At 26.0% G+C, this 19,701-nt stretch overlaps 1 protein-coding gene across 3 annotated transcripts in view; it reads right to left on the minus strand.

The window, feature by feature from the left end:
• Nucleotides 1–19,701, minus strand: part of LOC112602686 (triple functional domain protein) — a 112,952-nt gene that overhangs the window by 86,479 nt on the left and 6,772 nt on the right. For 2 of the 3 annotated variants that reach the window (XM_025350894.1, XM_025350892.1), the window contains exons 2-12: nt 5,976–6,161; nt 4,086–4,293; nt 3,903–4,016; nt 3,629–3,828; nt 3,335–3,563; nt 3,102–3,224; nt 2,852–3,043; nt 2,662–2,793; nt 2,481–2,603; nt 1,826–2,044; nt 1,632–1,754 (exon numbers count right to left, since the gene is read on the minus strand). In XM_025350894.1, coding sequence (XP_025206679.1) covers nt 1,632–1,754; nt 1,826–2,044; nt 2,481–2,603; nt 2,662–2,793; nt 2,852–3,043; nt 3,102–3,224; nt 3,335–3,563; nt 3,629–3,828; nt 3,903–4,016; nt 4,086–4,293; nt 5,976–6,154 — 1,842 coding nt within the window. In that variant the 5' untranslated portion in view covers nt 6,155–6,161. Of the gene's footprint in view, nt 1–1,631; nt 1,755–1,825; nt 2,045–2,145; nt 2,248–2,480; nt 2,604–2,661; nt 2,794–2,851; nt 3,044–3,101; nt 3,225–3,334; nt 3,564–3,628; nt 3,829–3,902; nt 4,017–4,085; nt 4,294–5,975; nt 6,162–19,701 lie in introns of all 3 variants that reach the window. The other variant, XM_025350893.1, reaches the window with a different exon arrangement.

Raw genomic sequence — 19,701 nt, forward strand, 5'->3', positions numbered from 1 at the left:
TATTTTTTAAGCACAAAAGAACTCCACGCATTCCTAGACGTAAATATAATAGAAGACCGATCTCGGCGACGTGAACGATATATATCATGTACGCAGAGGAAAAAAACCTATAGTAAACAATATTATACACATACACGACGATCGCGAACTAATGTGCACAAAAGAAACACCACACACGCACACATACACGCGCGCACTGGCGACCGCCGACCAGAGAAGAACCTTCTCAATTCTTACAAGTACAAGTAACCTGTAGCATGCGTACAGGCCATTGGAGACTGGAGAATCAGCGCGGCTCGGTATACGACGGTCGCCGCGGTTACCACTACTACTGCCACCACCGCCACAAATACAATCGCCACTTTTGACGCACTCGCTACGACTACCGCCACTGACTCGGCGGTGCTTTACCTACATAGTATAGTAATAAAATGATATGGCCTCGCGATATTTTTTTTATATGTACACATTGTACACGCGGGATGAAGGCACGGTCTACCGATAACGGGATAAACAAACAAGAATAATACGAAAAATTCACCGGTTTCGCGCCATCGACCGCAAATTAAACGCTTGTGCTGCTATCTCTACACACACGCACCCGCGCAACCCGGGGTGTGTAATTCCATCATTTGCTATTCACGGTTCGTGAAAACCGCCCGAAATTATCGTTTCGATTCGCACTCGATAGATTATATCATATTTATATAAGTCAGTGCATAATATTATAATTATAATATAACATGACGACGGTTAATGTTTATGATAAAATACAAAACAATCCATTTATCTGCATAGGCGCCTTACTCATTTCCCAGGTTGGTTCTAGTGATTTTGGAAAAAAAAAAGATCGGATCTAATTCATTACCTACTATTTTTCCATTAAACAGATTGTTCATGAAAACATATATTATTAATTTTTGTAATTGGGAACAGAAGCCCGTTAAAAAAAGTTAATGTATAAATAATCAACAAATCAACTTTTTATATTAATAATATTTTAATCAAAGATTTAACGAGCGAGTAGAACAAAACTTGTGGAGCATTTCAACCCATTATTTTTCCATTGAAAAAATTAATTTCTGAAGTGAGAGAATTTTGTAAGCTTAGGAATTTTATATAGGCAATAACCATGGCATTTAACGAAAATAAAAATTAAAGAATTCAATTTATTTCAAATTATGCTGCACCGACATAATATCAGTTCCTGTTTTAATCCCAAATATTTACTTAGAACATGGTATGAAATAAGAAAACTTTAAAAGATATTCAATGAAAAACTATATTTTTTGTATAAAATGGAAATATTTTAATAATTATTTTTGTTAACAATGTTGCCTATATATAACTCCTTAAATTGAACCCTATGAATTATTTAATAATGCAATAAAATTATAATAATTTGAAAAAATATAATGTTACGAGTGTTATGAGTGTTATGACAAACCACTCCACCGTTAAATATCACTGATTTGTATTAATAGATAAAATTATTCGCTGTTTTTATATAACATATTACATTTTTTCTTCTTCATTGGTATTAAAAATTATTTTTACTTGAAATTATTTCTACACACCATAATAAATTAAATATGCTATACAATATCAATAACTATATAAATTATATTTACCTGGGCCACATTTTCGAAATGTTCATGACTTTTTTGATAAACCCGAGCTTTTTGTAACGTACGTCCAATTCCAGTATTCTTTCTTAAAAATACTTCTCCGTGATTAGACAACCAGTCAAGAACCTAAAAATGTATTCATTGAATAAACTTATATCTATAAGTAAAAATTAAAAATTATTGAGACATATTAATACTTGTTTGACATCTTCTTGAAATAATCGTAAAGCCAATTTCTGATGAAGTCTTATCTTTTTAGAATGCCATCGATGTTCTAGACTTCTATGATGGTTTAAAATTTGGTGTATTACAGCAAGTACATGACTGGCACCTTCTGAATAATCAGCTGCTGCTTGTTGATGGTTTGTTCCAACTGGCTTAGTTGTATTGGCTGAAGAGTCTGATCCACTATCCAGCTACAAGCAAGTGAGAAATTAGGCTTGTCAATTATAATTATGTTAGAGATAAAACTAGCAAAAGCTACAAGCCAATTTCATGCGTGTTAAAAAAAGCTTACATGTTTATGATGTTGTTCAGCGACTGGTGTCAAGTCACTTTGGTTACACACCTGAACCAAATGGTCCAACTGATAGAGCAGCTTCTTACTCGTGCTATGAACCTAACCCAAACCAAAAAATATTCCCGTCATGCGTTTTAAATAAATATTAATATATTTGCTTTTAATGACAGTTAATTCTTTAAAATGCCCATAAACCAAAGTGTTGTGATATAAGGAATAATCCATAGCCAATGCATAAATTGCTACCAAGTTCTAACCAAGGCTTTAGTCATTATGTTTAAGGATTCTGGGTTATCAAAGAATCCATAAAATTGTACAACAATGGAACATACATTTTTTTGTGGAGAATTGCCATAATGTATAAACGGTACATTGCTTGGAGGAGTTGGAAAACTTTCACAGACTTGTACCAAAGTATCCAGCCCATTTAATAGGCTTTGATACCCATTATAAACCTATATTGGTCTCAAAAATTTAAATTTTGTTAAGGGAAAAATATAATAAATAATTTACCTCAGTGTATGCTTGGCACATGAGTTCATATAAATTCTGATGTTGATGAATTGAATTTTCTAACACCATAATTTCATTTGGTATGGTAACATTTTCTATGGCCTCATCCCAGTTTGGTACATTTTCCACATACTAAAGCAAATATAAACTCGTTCAAAAAAATATTTAGATTTAAGATATAAATTCATACCTGTTGAGCTTTATGATGAAATAAAACAGATAATGCTAACACTGATGTTCGTTCGTCTAATCCAGCAGCAAACTGTTTCCATGTTCTATCTAATCGTTGAGCAACTGTTCTTATATGATTAGAAGCATAATGTCCAGATTCAATCATACGATGAGCAACAGCTACAATACGATTTATATTCACATACACATTCTAAAAACATTAAATGTATTTAAAAAAGTTCTTAATTTAATAATCATTATAAATGTACCATGGAACTCATGGTGAAATGATTGTGCTCTTCTTGTATATCTTTGGCAAGTTGATAGGAATGTCCAATTTCAACATAACTCATCAAAAAAACATCCCGATTATGACAAATCCAATCAAACATCTAGTGAAATGATTAAATTACATAATATAATATTATTATAACATAATAAATATTAAATATAAACTTAAATCCATATAAACATCATAATAAAATACATAATATCACATTACCTTTTCACAATCCTGTTCAAACAGTCTCAACTGGAAGCATTGATCTAATTTAAGTTTTTTATGTTGCCATAACTGTAATACATGTTTATGAGATGTTCTAATGGTATCCAACTGCTGAAGTATTTGAGGTACAGATGCTTGTAAATCTGGATTACTAATACCATTGCTAGCTTCACTATCACGTCCAGAATAACCAGAATCATAACCACTATTATTATCTCCGGATAATCTAAGCATGAATTAATAATAATTAATAAATAAGTTTGGGTAAGTTGGTTTGTCCAATGAGATTACCTTTGCAAGAGTTGTTGGCCAGCTAAATCCATATCCTCTACTGGAGTCTTGAGTACTTTCTTTTTCATATCGGTATGAAAGTCAAGGGCAAGTTTGGCACCAGCAATATCATCTCTACAATCGTTACGGCTCAAATCTTCTTGTAAATCATCTAATCGATCTAACAAATCAGCTGCTTGCCACATGAATTCTTCAATACTCTGTAAATGATAATAATAATTAAAAAAAGTAATTAATTGAAAAATAAAATATTGATAAATTAATTTTTACTCACTAATCGAATATCAATCCATTGGGCATGATCATAGTGTAGAGATCCATCGAGATCTGATGTCAGTTGTGTAGAATCTATAAACTTAGATAAGCCTTCTAAATTCACCATCGTTGTCTAAAAAAAATGTATAAAAAACATTACATTTTTTTATATAGGTAATATTAAAATTAATTAAGTTATTACTTCAAATTTATATTTATGACTAGCCATACTGGTTCGCTGTTTATGCCAAAAATTATCAGGTTTTACAACGTATACAGCATACACATGGTTCCCATTGCCTCCGGCACACCAATCTTGGAGGGCTTTCAAGATTGGTTTGACAGATGACCAGCCAGAACCACCTCGCATATCAATCACCGCTACTAAACCTGATTCTTTAGCTTCACACCTAAGAATTAAATAGATACATTAAATTTTTTTTAACTAACAAAATAACATTTAATTTAATAATTTGACATTTATAGATTATGTATGAGAGGAAGTATAAGGCTCTATTTTCAAAATATTGTGTTAACCTTTTCACAAAATCCTTTAATTTATTCAAAATTGAATACATATAATGAGTAATAACTATAGATTATTTTGCATTGTGTATAGTGATAAAACAGTTATAATAAACTGTTAAAATGTTTAGTAAGTTATTTGAAAAATGTACTTAAAAAAAAAAAAATGGAGATACAAAAGTTAAGAATTATAAATTCAATTTTGATTTTCAAATTCGTAAAGTATACTTAGAGCTTATAAACCATTTTTACGGCTCTTATATAAATACTTAGAGATCGTGATCATTTTTATAAATGTACACTTTACATTAAATTACCATAATTAACTCTAAATAACGGTCGTAGAAACGTATTAATAAAAAGAACATCTGAAATATGAATGATGTCAATTAACATATCGGTGTACAATCTTTGGCTTATAATCCACGAAAAAAGGGGTAACATATATCGTCGTACTTGAAGCAATGAGGCTCACAAATAAGTAAAATATAACAAATAATTACAAGACTCGTTTCACTGGATGCCGAAATTTCATCACACTACTCAACACGATAGTAAATATAAAATTTCGAAAAATGATTTAATACAGAAAATCAATGAAAATTAGACCAGAGTATTAAAAAAACGATCCTTAAATATGTAACGATATATTTCCTTAAGATTAACCACCAACGGGAATTATCGCAATTACCGCTGGAAGATAATACAAACCATGCATTCGGTGACTGTTGTCAATTGATCCGTCTCATAAAAAAGCGATTTTTGCCGACCTTTTTCTATTTATTTATGGTACCATTCAATTCTCAATTAAACGTCATAAGTTAATGGTATCATGTGTAACAAAATCGTAACAAAATGAGTTTTTTACTTATGTTTGTAGTCTCGTAATTTGATGTTCGATAAAATGCGTAAATGAGGATTAAGGGAGCTGAGGGCAAAATAACATATCAGCTATATTATTCACGTAATTGTAAATAGATATACCTACATCATACTAGTACAATTATGCACATTTCTACGATCGTTATTGGCATTAATTAAAATATATTGTGTCAGCGGCGCAATCAGGATTTATTCAAGGAGGAGGGTCTCAAAAATTTATTTATCTACTGTTTTTCTGTACTTTTCCTTAAATAATACATACATTTTATTACTTAATAAAAAAATTATATTATTTAATATACATATTTTTAAAATTTTTTAATTTATATTTAAAATGTATGTCAATTATTTATTATTATTATGCCAGTTAAATTATGGTCTAGTCTCTAGTCATTAGTATTAATATTGATTTTATTTATTTATCAAAGTCGATGTGTTATCAATAAAATACCAAATCTGGTAATAAATCTAATCAATAAAATTTAATGAAAATTTCAGGATAACTTTAAAAAATAAAAATAAATACTATGACATAAGCCATAAGACCCGAGGTCCTCCCCTGGGTTCGCCACTGTATTATATTTACATGCTATTGTATAAATTTGTAAAATGTAAGTTTAAGTATTAAAACATACATGATTTAATTAATATTTTTAAAGACGATACGAAATAAAAAAATTCTTACGGAGGTATAGATCCAAAATATTGCAATAACCGTCGATAGTCTTCAAGTTTAGCTCGTTCTCTTCTTGGAGTAGAAGGAAACGTAACTACAGGCGCCCCTCGTTTGTCTCGACCACCAGTGAGGAATGCAATCTTCTCTTGAAGAAGACCCATCACTTCTAGAGCTCGCACACTATCCATATTATACCTTTAAAAATAAAACAAAATCCTATTTTTACTACAATTTTTTTTAAGTAAACATAGATTTTAAATAATTATTATAGTAATATACTGATTAAATTTAAAATAAAATAAAAATCTTTATCGAACACAATAAGAAATAATCTCTTATGGCCATTGTCCTATTGAGTCTACCATTTAAATTAAATTGAAATGAAGTATATATAGCGTCTCGTTCTCGTGTACAGATTATGTTTAGTTTTCATCATCAATACATCGTGATCAGAAGCAAAAACCACAAATATATTGAACATAATCCAATTATGATTGTTATTATTGGTTTACTTTTTTTTATCTTTTTTTCCGAAAGTAAAATAAAATACCAATTACCATAAAGATAAAATCATAAATTCTATAATACATTTGTAACAGTCTAATGACTTTAAAAATATACATAATGTATATTGTATAGTACACATTACACATATTATAACAAATATAACTTTACAGTTTAAACTACTCTAAAAACGTTTTAATGAAACAAATAAGTAAAATAAATAATAAACTTGACAAAAAAATCGACCCGTTAATAAACTGAAATTTAACAGAAAGAACATTAAATAATTACGATTCATAACGCACTACTAGATTAACACAAAGTTGTTTTTTAATTTTTATAAAAGAAAAGTTACACATCAAAACACAAATTTAAACTACCCAATATATGTATTACTCCACAATTTAATTTGCACTACATTATATTGTAAGCAATATAAATGTATTGATTTAACATCGATAAAATGTAAAAATAAATACTTTATTCCGGAATAAAATCATAACATTACTAAGTACCTATATACTTAATTAATGATAAAGCAAAAACAAAAGATGCAAACGATGACAACTTAAGGGTAATATTATAGTTTTATTAGTTTATTTATAACATGCATATAAACACAGTAATGAAAATAAAAATATTATACTAAAATCATATAAACAAATATAAATGTAGAAAAAATGTCTACATTTTAAAAAGACAAATTTTGTATTAAATTATCATTATTTATAGGTACCTATGTGACTTTTATAAATAACATTACATAAAAATATGCTGGATATACTTTTAATATGATATAATTAATAAATATACAATACATATTTCTTTAATTACGGCACATCTGTTAGTTACCTAATGAAAAAATATATATTAGAGAAATCTTTTGAGTGTAATAATAAAAATAATAAAATATTTTAACTTCTAATACACGTAGGTATATACGTAGGTAGGTATATAGTCTTTCCTCTTTCTTAAGAATCGACGAGCCCACTAATCTGTAGTATTTATTAATAGAAAAAAATGATATCGCTATATAGGGTTAATAAACCATTATTCGCCGCAATACGATGTTATTAAATAAAATTATACACTAAACCTATTCCTATATACCTACATAACATAATATACAAGTGTTTCTTTTTTTCACTCGCTCATTCATTGATCATTAATTGTGTACAATTTTATGAATTTTAAATTCATAACTTATACAATCAAATTTTAAGCCTTTATTATAATTATATAATTTTGAGCCGTTAAAAATTCACGGATAACCTATCTCATGCGCCATTCCATCTGCACTTGGCCAAAATCATATTTTATACGTATTTTGTGTATATACAAAAACTTTAAAAAAAAATGTCTCCCATGTTCCAAAATGTAAAATTTGTGGTAAAGACACTATTAAAATTTAAAAATTATTATTAAAACCTCGGGTTAGTGGTTATCACATTAATAAATATTGCCCTGTATAGTGTATAATATATAATAAAAATAAACCTATAGGTACTATAACACAGTAGGTATACACAGAGTTCGATCTCTCGATATCGTCATGATTATTATTCGTATCGGTTCTAGGTATTCGGCAGTGGTCGTACAGGTTTTTTATTATTATTATTATTATTTTTATTGGGTATACAGAAAACAATGCCTTTTGCGTAATTTATAGCGTACGGTATTATGTAATGTGTAGCCGACACACTACGCAGACCACGGGACCCGATGGCAGTTGCTCCACAGCTCCATGACCAAACCGAACGCAATATCGAACCCCTCCAATCACGCCTGCGGCGCACATACGTTTTTATACCGCCACAGTTGGTTTTGTCTCATCTTTTTTTCTTTTTAATTAATTAATCACGTACACGGGACAGACGACGGGCCCCCGCAGACCATATATAATAATATTATTTCCTCGTGCATTCTCGATATCACGCAGTGGATGGCGGTTCTCGCCGACCGCCATAGGTCTAGTGTAGAAATGACCGCCAATCGTACGATGATACAATATTCAGGAATCTCTAATTTTCCAACTACTGGCACACAACGAACAAAATCTCCTCTTTTTGACTAGAGCTTGCCATAACGCGTATTTCTTTAATACATACCATAATCTGATCATACAAACGCAGCCTTCTAAAAACTAATAAATGCAAAACGCCTACAATACAATTCGCCTACGTTTAAATATAAATATATATATATATATATATATATATATATATATATATATATACAATATCGTTCGTAATTAAATTTAAACATTATATTCAATATATTATATAATCATATATTTTTATCGGCTACTAGAATAAAAAAATAATTTCTCCATTTTAGACATTTTATAAGAGGAAGCTTTGATAGAACCGTTCACAGTTTGTAATATACTATATACATAATTCGAAACTATAGTAGACATCATTATCTTAGTTGTAATAATAAATAATATAATATATTATGTACAACAGTATACACCTACGCACTCGTTCGCTGTACTCGACTCTATGAAATACCATTTGTATTCATTAAATTTACGATATCATTATGAAAAAGAATAACCTGAGTGTTGAATATAGAAAAATTTTATGTTTAATAATCTAAACCTTATATAATTTAACGTTTTGGAAAAGCAATTAAAAACTTGTTTATAAAATCAATTACAATGATCATCAATAGAAACAAAAGTTAAGTACAAAATATGTACTTAAACAAGTTAAAATATAAATTAAAAACGAATTGTGGTAACTACTCAACCATTGTGGCATTCAAAAAAATAAAAAGCTTAAAAAAAATCAATCGTTTCTATACAATTTCGACGACTTCCGTGGATAGAAATCCATTACAATTTACAGTTGATTACACTATTGTAAAAAAAAAAAAAAATATTAAATAAATTTGAATAATTTTATATTTTTTCTAAAGAATCTTTTTCTTACGTTCTACACCCTAAGTGTATCGACTTATAGTTCTAAATATATAAATTTAGTCATACAAATTTAAAACAATATTTTAATAATTTTCTAACAAACCTAATAGGTTTAAAATAGTATTATAGAGGTATGCTTATGAAAATTTTTTTAAAAATCAGAGGAAGTCTACTGTAGATATTTTGATGAGCGTTTACTGAATAAATATGTTAAATTTAAATTAAATTATGAATAGTTCATACATGAAAATCAATTGTGAATGAGGTACTCTATTTCTAAGAATATTTTGTAATTTACTAGTATTTATACTACTTTTGATACCTTATTAATTTTTTTAATAATAATACTACATAAAATTTTTGTCATTAAAATCATGTTTTAAAATATTATTTTATAACAATATATAATAAATTTTTCTGGTTGCTGTAAGAACAACTTATAAAGTATTTTTAATACACTTTCAATTATAAGTATTAAAATTAAAAATTAAGTAAATTTATAATTCAATAAGACACCAATGTTCGCAGTTTTAACAAATTTGTCAAAATGTTAGCTCCAAAATTATGCCTATATAGTATATATATTGAGATAAATAAAACGTATATTTAATTATGCAAATTTTTAAATCTTAACAGTTATTCCATTTTAATAGTAAAAAAAATTTTTTTGCAAAAATTAGTGTTCCTGTTTTTGTTTACGCATTTTTTTCTGCTGATTATCTAAAAAACAACAAGAAATTTTTTATTTTTGACTTTCAAATATACAAACTATAGATTCAATTGGCTAACAGAAACGCCCCTCAATGTTGAAGTTATAAGCATTTTTACTGCTTCAAAAAGTGTGATGACTAATGAGTAATGAATGATAACACACAAAAAACACATTTTATTTTACCAATATCTATTTATCATTCTTTTCAGAAGAATTTAAAGAGTTAAATTTAAAATATTAAATCCTTATTATAAAAAACCTGATTTAGATGAATTTAAAAATTAATACTATAAAAAAAAAAAAAAATAGTTCATAAAAATATATAGTTGGTATACTGTTGTTATATGTATCTATTATATATATTTTTAGACATACATAATATATAAATTTAATCTAAAATAAATCAATTTTATAATTCAATTTTTTTTTTAAACATTTGATAATAAATTATGAAAACCACAATTGAAAAAGTACAATAGGTGCTTATAGACATCGCCTTTTTTAAAGTAGGTACAATAATATTATGTTTTATATCTTTTATACAAAACGAAATAATAAATTTTTAATTTAAATTGTTCACAGAAATCTAAATTTAATCATCAACTGTAATAAAATACAAAACATAGAAATATATCTCGATACAATGTAATAATGTAAATTTATAATTTAACTTTATAAATGAATATTTATTTTATTTAATCATTTCTCATTCAAATTAAATGCATTATGCAGTACAACACTATAATATCAACTATTGATGGTAATAAACATTGTTATTTGTTGAAAGACATCTGATAAATTATATGTTAAATTAAAGTTATCATTACTAATAATATTAAACAATACAATTACAGGCAAACTTTATGAATATGTTTTTAAGTATACAAATGCATATTATATACTAAATATTCTAATTAAAAAATTCGTAATTGACTTTTATCATGAATAAAAATTTTAAAAGTACAAATAGAAATTATTACAAAATTGAAAGTATTTGTACTTACTGCATTTAAATAAAGTGATTAGTACTAAGTATATTTGATACATAAAATTATTAATTCTAGATAAGTTACCTATACAAATTATAAAAACATAATTAATCGTTAATTATACTTTACCATTCTAATTTAATTTACGAATAATTGTCAGGAAAAAATACAATTCTAATTAATTTAAAACAATCTAATTAATTTGATACAAATGTAATGTAAATAAACTATTTGATAATACGTGGAACTATTCCAAAAAAATACACTTTATCGCCTAAAAGCTATAATAGTAACCAATTTATTACTCAAATATTAAAACGACGTTTTATTTAGGTTAATAACTAGTATATTTTATAATAAACTGTGAACCTTATTATTTATGAACAATTTAGATACAAAATACATGGGAAAATAATATTTCATCATAATCATTGTACAATATTTTTTTCTACACACTCACCATCATCTCCTAATAAGTAGCCTGTCTATAGTTTTAATAAAAACATAATTTATTGAACACCATTTTTAACACATGATCTACAATTATTGTTATTCCTCAGAAATCTCTTTAATACTTATCATATGAATGAATAAAAATAACACGTAAGTATAATATTTAATAGATCATATAAAATTTTAAAACCCATTAACAGAATGTTAAATAAATGGTATCTTCCTTCGACTTACAATTGTTAAACTATTTTCCAGGTTTTTAAAGTAATATATACTAATATAATTCCCTTTCGCACCATTAATCAGCCTTCGAAGAATACCTATATCCTTACCTATTCTTATTTTCTACGTTTATTGGACGTTTTAAGTTTTGTGTACATATTATTATACAAAAAAGGTTGGCAAGTGGGTCACTATTATGGATATGGATGTATTAAATTTTAATTTAATGATAATATGTCTTTGTATACGATAAAGAATTCTGAGAGAAAACTTTCAATAAGCTTATATCACTAGATAAGTAGTATATTTCATAATATATTTTTTGAGATTGCTATTAAAGTAATTTATACGATTATTAGAACTAACGTAAATAAAATCATAATCATAGATGTAATGCACGTAATGCATCTATTTTTAATATATTTATATAATAACATCTCATGTGGGATCTTATATTAAATTTTCAAAAAATGTTTACCCAGCAAATCATTTTTGATTGAAAACTATAGCAAAAAATTAAAATTTGTCATGCCTAAAAAGTACAAAAAATATCAAAACATGTTACCATAAAAATGTAATTTCAAATATTCGCTGTAATTTTATTTTAAATGGGTACAATAAAATATTAATAATTATTATTTTACAGATGAATATCTACAATGTTATGAAAATTTGAACTTTAAATGCTTTTAATAAATTAATTAAGCTTACCAGTATAATTTTTTTTATACATAGTTTAAAAACCATGTATAAAATTTTCAAATTTTAAATATAAAAACAAAAACTTTTATGAATTTCTAATTGCAAAATAATTTGTACATTTTTGAGTTTATGACGAATTTTGTCAGAATTCTAAATTTAAACGCTTATAACATACAATTAAATATTATAACCATAGTTTTTTGATATAATTTATAGCTATTATGAATAGCTAGTATTACATTTTCAAATACTTCTACTGAGCTAATAATTTTTAATGTCAATAAATAGCTCAAAAATAGTCAAAATATTTTGAAAATTTGATCGTAAATAAAAAATAATAATATAAATATTTGGTAAAAAAAATTCAAGTATCTACTGTAGTTCGTTCTTGAGTTACACCAAAAAAACAAAATCACACATCATTGTAAAATCAATAGATTACCTCTGCTAAGAATCTAATACTTAAAACTATAAAATAAAATGATTTTAAGTCAATATTTTTATTTATTAGTAAATTACCAAACGGCTAACAAAATAAATAAAGTGAATTGAACAATTGGCTTCTAACTAACATAATAAAATGACTGTACATTTATTTATAATATTGGAGAATACAGAAAATAAGTTTGACTGAAAAAAAACCAACGAAAGTATCTTAAAAACAATAGATAAAAAACGAACAATAATTAATAACAATCTATTAACTGAAGGAATGATAGAAGGAACTCGGTCAAAAAGAAAATCCAGAAAAAATATATTAATGAAGAATTCAGCCACTATTCTTACAAAGAACTCGAGAATATGGCGAACGATAGAAAAACATGAGGAAAGCATTTATTGTGAATTAATTTAATAACCAATCTTTGAATTGAAAAACAAAAACAAAAAAAAAACATTTATTTACTTTGAATTAAGTTTTATGACCAAAAAAGTAGAACAGTTAAATTAATAAAGTTATATTTAACCTAATAAAGTAGGTAATTAATAAAATATACTTTACAGACAACACAAAATGTAATAAGGTTTTAATTTTTCTTATTGATTGTAAAAATGTTATATTGTAAATTATTATAAGTCACAAAAGAAATATTCATTATTAATAAATACATATTTAAAAGACAGTGTTTATACATAAAACTATTTAGAATACTTAAAAAACTCTAATATAAACATTTGACACCAACAAAAAAATGTATTATCAATAAATTATTATTCATTGTATCCCATTATATAAATTGATGTTTCTATTATATTAAACAATATATAGGTCTTATAATATATTAGGATAGTTGTAAAAAATCTATAATAATCAATGATAAAATGCATTAGTCTTGTTGTATATCAATTTTTATAATAATAGCTATTCGTCTATCTAAACGGCGATGAAAAAGATTTTTTTTATATTGCAATAATACATTCAAAAATATTATATATTCAGATTGTAACACGTATAAAACTGTACCTATAGAATATTAAGGTACATAAATTATTTTAACCACGGTAAATAATGCTTACCAAAACTCAAAAATTGATTTACAAAATTAGTTGAAAATGTCAACATGATTTTCCCATCAAAAATATATAGGATACAAGTTAGTAATTATTTAAGTTCCAAAAAAACTTATTACATATTAACAAAATTCACGTTATATAATTTACTATAAATAAAGATAATGTACTTTTTGATAAAATTACTGTCTATTATTGTAAAAATAAGGAGTTATGCAATACAAATATTTGTAAATCAACTTCATAAATTACTTGTATACGGTAGGTACCTAGGTATTAATTTTAACGAAAATTTAAGGTGAAATGTAGGTGGTACACATAAATAATAAAAATTATACGTTTAAAAACAGTAATATGGTGGGATAAAATAAATACATCAGAAAAAAAATAGTTCGTATATATATTACGTTTCATAATTATTCTTTTGAGAAGGATCGACCATTAAAAATTTCAAATCATTTAACTTTATATAATTTGTTCTTATATCTGTATATATTCTTATATTAATTGTAAATATATTATTATTAAATACTAAATAGTTAACTCTCTAACTTCAATACAAGTAATGGTTACAGAAAGTAGACAATTTTAATCAATTTATGTATTTAATTTTGTAAATAATCAAAACGAAACAAATAAAATATAAATATGTATTGTTAAATCAAGCTATACTTCAATATGATAATCGATTTTGGGGAGGACTTACCCAAAAAGGTAATAAACTTCTATAATTGCACCAAAATAACATTTTGGAAATAAAATAACAAGGATCTACGTTATAGAACTATAAAAAATGTATAGTTCAATTAGTTTATAAGAACTTCACAATTTTATAGGTAAAGGATGTAAAAAAAATTATATAATATACCTAGATTGTAAATAAACTAAGCAAATTAGAGAAAGTAAAACATATGATGTTAAAACTAATTTTAACAATACTTGTTTTGAAAAAAAAATTTGAATTATCTTTTATCTTATTTTATAATACTTTAAATGTCGATTTTAAAAAATAAAAGTATAATCATAATAAAAAACATTGTAACGCAATTTTCATTTCTGAATAATGAACACGTTTTTTATTTTATCATAATATTAGGCACGCATTAATTTTAAGTTTATAGTAATAGTTTAAGTTGTTTTTACAATAATTTTTATTTTAACTAATTTGTTTATATATTTACTATATTGATTAAAATTGTGTTTAAAATATTCGGTTATCTCAATTTGTAAACGTAATAAATTATATTATAAGATATAACTAATATCGAACTTCTTATGGTCTATACCTTCATCATTACGAGGTTAGCTTAAAGAAGTACAATAGATACAAATCTACAAAAGAGATTATTGTACTGTATTTATTTATAATATGGTAGTGTTATTAAACTGTATACAAATTTATCTTTGATATAAAAATAAAATTATTTATTTATATAAATAAATTAAATTAAAATTTATTTTATATAAAAGCGTATCATGTATACACCTAAACACAGATACGTAAAAATCGGAACGCTTTACTAAACTCGAAGACCAATACACAAGATATAATTTTTCAACTGCAAACAACAATAAATACAAGAGAATAATGTAAATTAGAATTCATCATAACATATACATAATATATACTACAATAGACGTAGTTGATTATTAACACAGCTTACATGATACAAAAAAAAATACAGTATATAAATATACTAAATTTATATGCAATGTATTATATACCGCGGTTCACTAAATTCAATGATTAAAAATAATAATTGCAACTACAACGTTATATGATTGTAAAATCAGCATTATCGAGAGGTATAAGAACACAGCCACTTAAAGAAAAATACTGACGAACGGTGTGCAATAAACTCGGGGTCAGTTAAAATGAGGGTGCACACTAGAGACAGACATAAATGACAAAAGAGTGAAAACGATGAATTTCTGCTGATACAACGGCGGTGCGCAATCGGCGAAAGTCTTCCGTGGGTTATTAAGTAAAATAGACGGCCTGTCGATTGACGAAAATTAGATCGATATAGTGCCCAGCAAACGCATGTTCATATTTTCAATGTGAAAAGAAGAGGAAAAAATTATCAAGTGAGCGGAATCAACACAAAAAAAATAAATTGACCGTAAATCGTTTATAATATATACGAAGGGCGACTGGTGCGAGTGAATGATGTATACTACCTACATCAGTATATCATACACACAATATAAAATATTAATAAAGCCCAGGCACACCTAACACAAGTAACACGTATTATTCTAAAATTTTTAAACCGAAACAGAAATTTTCACGCAAATAAAGTATACCTTAAACCCACCGCCAAATTTTCCTATGAACGTTCACAGCGATCCTATATCAATTGAAGAACAAGGGGTTACATTTTGGAAATCAGACAGATACTATATAAGAAGTTACTCGTAATCCGTAGTTTGTAGACCGTAAGCATTGTACATCAATAAATGTAATAGGTAGGTAATTATAATATTAATTTATATGCACATATATATTATATATTACTAATTAATAATATATAGCTATATATATTATTATTCTAATTGAACAAATATTTTATGATTAAAACACGTACAAATACATAATATTATGATACATATAATACATAAGTACGTCAGTAGCGCAATCAGAAATTTCCCGAGGAACAGAGAATTATATGAGTATATATAGCTATAAATATAATTGTTTTACACGACTAATATAGTTTGCATTAATATTAAATAAAATTTATCACTTGAATACACAACTCAATAGCAGGATGTCCCGAGTTCAAACCTGGGACCCTCCCTCCCTCAATAGTTACAAAAATGGTGTAAATACGTGGTTGACGAAAAAAACGTAATTAGAAAATAAACTAGGTCTACGTTTAGTGACTACATATGGATACGAGTAGGTGTGAGGTCGATCAAACACGTGCAACTCTTCTCCACGCGGTCAAATCGTGACGAGCCGCGGCATCCGTAGACGACCGTTGGAAATGGGTTGCGGTGTCGTTGTCGTCATGAGAACGGCGTGTAAAACATAATAATATATTCGGACGGTTATTCACAGTGATATTTTAGTAAAATTCCTTCCTTACGATAATCCGTTACCACCCCACTAGATAGAAAACTCATTGCTATACCATCATAATAATGAATGTCAAATGAACTTATGAATCCAAGCAACGTGACCCAATTCCCGTGTAAACCCAAACTCTCTGTACCATGTAAATATTGTTATTATCAAACACTTGTTAAAAATATAACTATTATAATATTCTAAAATCGTTTGATACACTGAGCGCAGATTCGGGCTAGAAACACATAACCACGAGTCTCCGACATCGTCAGTGGCGTATTTATGAAGTGGTGTAATAATATTAATTTCCTTTTAGCTGAGATCACATTAACAGTTAATTTTAAATATTTACCTTTTTTAACCACAATATCAACTATTAAACGATACCATAAAGATAAAAATGACAAAAAAGGAAAAACTCGGTAATTATCTATTGATTTTTAATTTAGTATCAAATAAAACTACACTGCAGATAACTGTTTTAATTTTTTTATTATTGAAATATTAGAAAAAATAAATATTTTTATTTTATTTCAATAAACAAGGCTAAAAAATAATAATCGGAACAGCGCACTATCACCATCAAATACCAATTTGTATAGCCCGTCTATCAAACGAGTCTAACATCCGTACAACTTAATATTTTTTTGTTGATAATATATTAAGTATGATAAATTATGTAAATAATAATATACCTACCAACTATAGTATGTTTTAAATATATATTATATTAATACACTATATTAAAATTTAAAATTAATATATTGAAATTATTCATTGGAATTGGAACATAAGCGGCATCAATATACTAAATAATATAAATACATGATGTTTAATACAATTTTACTAAATCATTATTTCAATTGTAATTACGAACATAAGAGAAGTGTTTTCTATTTTCATGGACATGAGCATTAACAAAAATTTAGCTCAAATATACATAAACCTATTACAACAATAAACAAAGGTAAATTTTGGGTAAATCATTCCTTCATTTTTAGACACTGCCTTTTTAGTTTTATGAACAGTATAATCAATTTAACAAAAAAATACGATAATCAGCTAAATCTTTAATGATTAGCGTTTTATAATCGATCTACTAAAAAAAAAAAACTCTAGTTCATTAGGTACATTAAATATATTATCATCTGTATATTTTAACTTTATAACTACCTATTTGTAAAATAAAATTTTAGAAAACTATTAATATATATTTTTTTATCTTGGTTAGTATTTTATATTATATAGAAGACATATTATAATATCCAAAAACTAAGATGTACCAACTATTTTGTAAATACAACAAATATAATACTATCTGTATATAATGCGTGAGAAAAAAAAATTAAAACCATTATATTTTGATATTATAACGAATTTTAATAGTTATAATTTTTTAGAACTATATTGAAAGTACGCTAGTAGTGCTACATTAACATTATATATTTGATACCATGTGAAAAAAATAAGTATTGGATATTATCAGGCAACAGCTATAATAGTATTACGCGTAAAATCGAGAAATTAAATTCTACAGCGTTGACATGCGATTATGCAGTAAAAGTATAAAAAGTCATACTTACTAATTTTAACTAATAAGTACAACCAACAATCTTATTGCGTCATATATCTGATACAAATTGTACAGAATTATAGGTATATAATTATACATACGTATGCATGCATGTAATCTTAAGCTATAGTACTTAACGGTTAACATACCTATAGGTAATCAGAATAAACAATTTTACAAAAGTAGTAAGATAAACTAACTGTATCATAACACTGTTGCTTAACCTGATTCTATAGTTTACCTACCAACAGTAGTATTAGTTATATATTTGCAAAATATAAGTGATAATACGATTAAATTTAAATTAAAAAACGTGTACGTAAAAATAAGTATGTACAATAAACGTCTATACATGAAAATACAAATGCTAAAATAAGATGTTGATAACATCTGAAAAATGACAGAAAAATTACTGTTGTTTTTAAACGTCAAAATTTTAAAAGGATATCATAAAAAATATCAAAATAATTTCTAAAAAATGTATTCGTGATATTTATAACAACGCCTTCACTAAATTAAATTTCACAATAAATAAACAACATATCATAAAATGTGTTCACAATATTTTTTATAATTGAACACAAAATATACCGTGGAGTTATAAATTATAAAGATATACGGTTATGTTTGCTGTATTAAAATGAACACATAACATAGCTTAATCTACTCAATAAATAGTTTCACATGAAAATAACTCGCCACTTATACTAACTACACACCATAACACTATAACAGTCTAACTGCTTTACCTAACGATCAATTTGGACAAAATTTGATATGCTTAAGTAAAATAAGCACTCACAAGTATTTAATATTGATCAAAAGTTTCGAATATTACATAGTAGGAAGTCTAATTATATTAAAATAAATAAAAATATAATAAAATAGTATGATTCTGATCTAAAAAAACCACTTATCAAATAAAAAATTATTTTCAGTATTTGAATTTTATTTCTTAAAAATTAATAAAGTATGTATAATGTGTACCCATAAATATTAAAAATTTACTTAAATTACCATACTATAAACTTTTTACAAAACAAAAAAACCTAGGAAACTAACTTCGTTTTTT

The sequence above is a fragment of the Melanaphis sacchari genome, unplaced genomic scaffold (genome assembly GCF_002803265.2).
Source record: "Melanaphis sacchari strain LSU unplaced genomic scaffold, SCAv2.0 Contig8_pilon_pilon, whole genome shotgun sequence".
In the NCBI taxonomy this organism is placed as follows: Eukaryota; Metazoa; Arthropoda; class Insecta; order Hemiptera; family Aphididae; genus Melanaphis; species Melanaphis sacchari.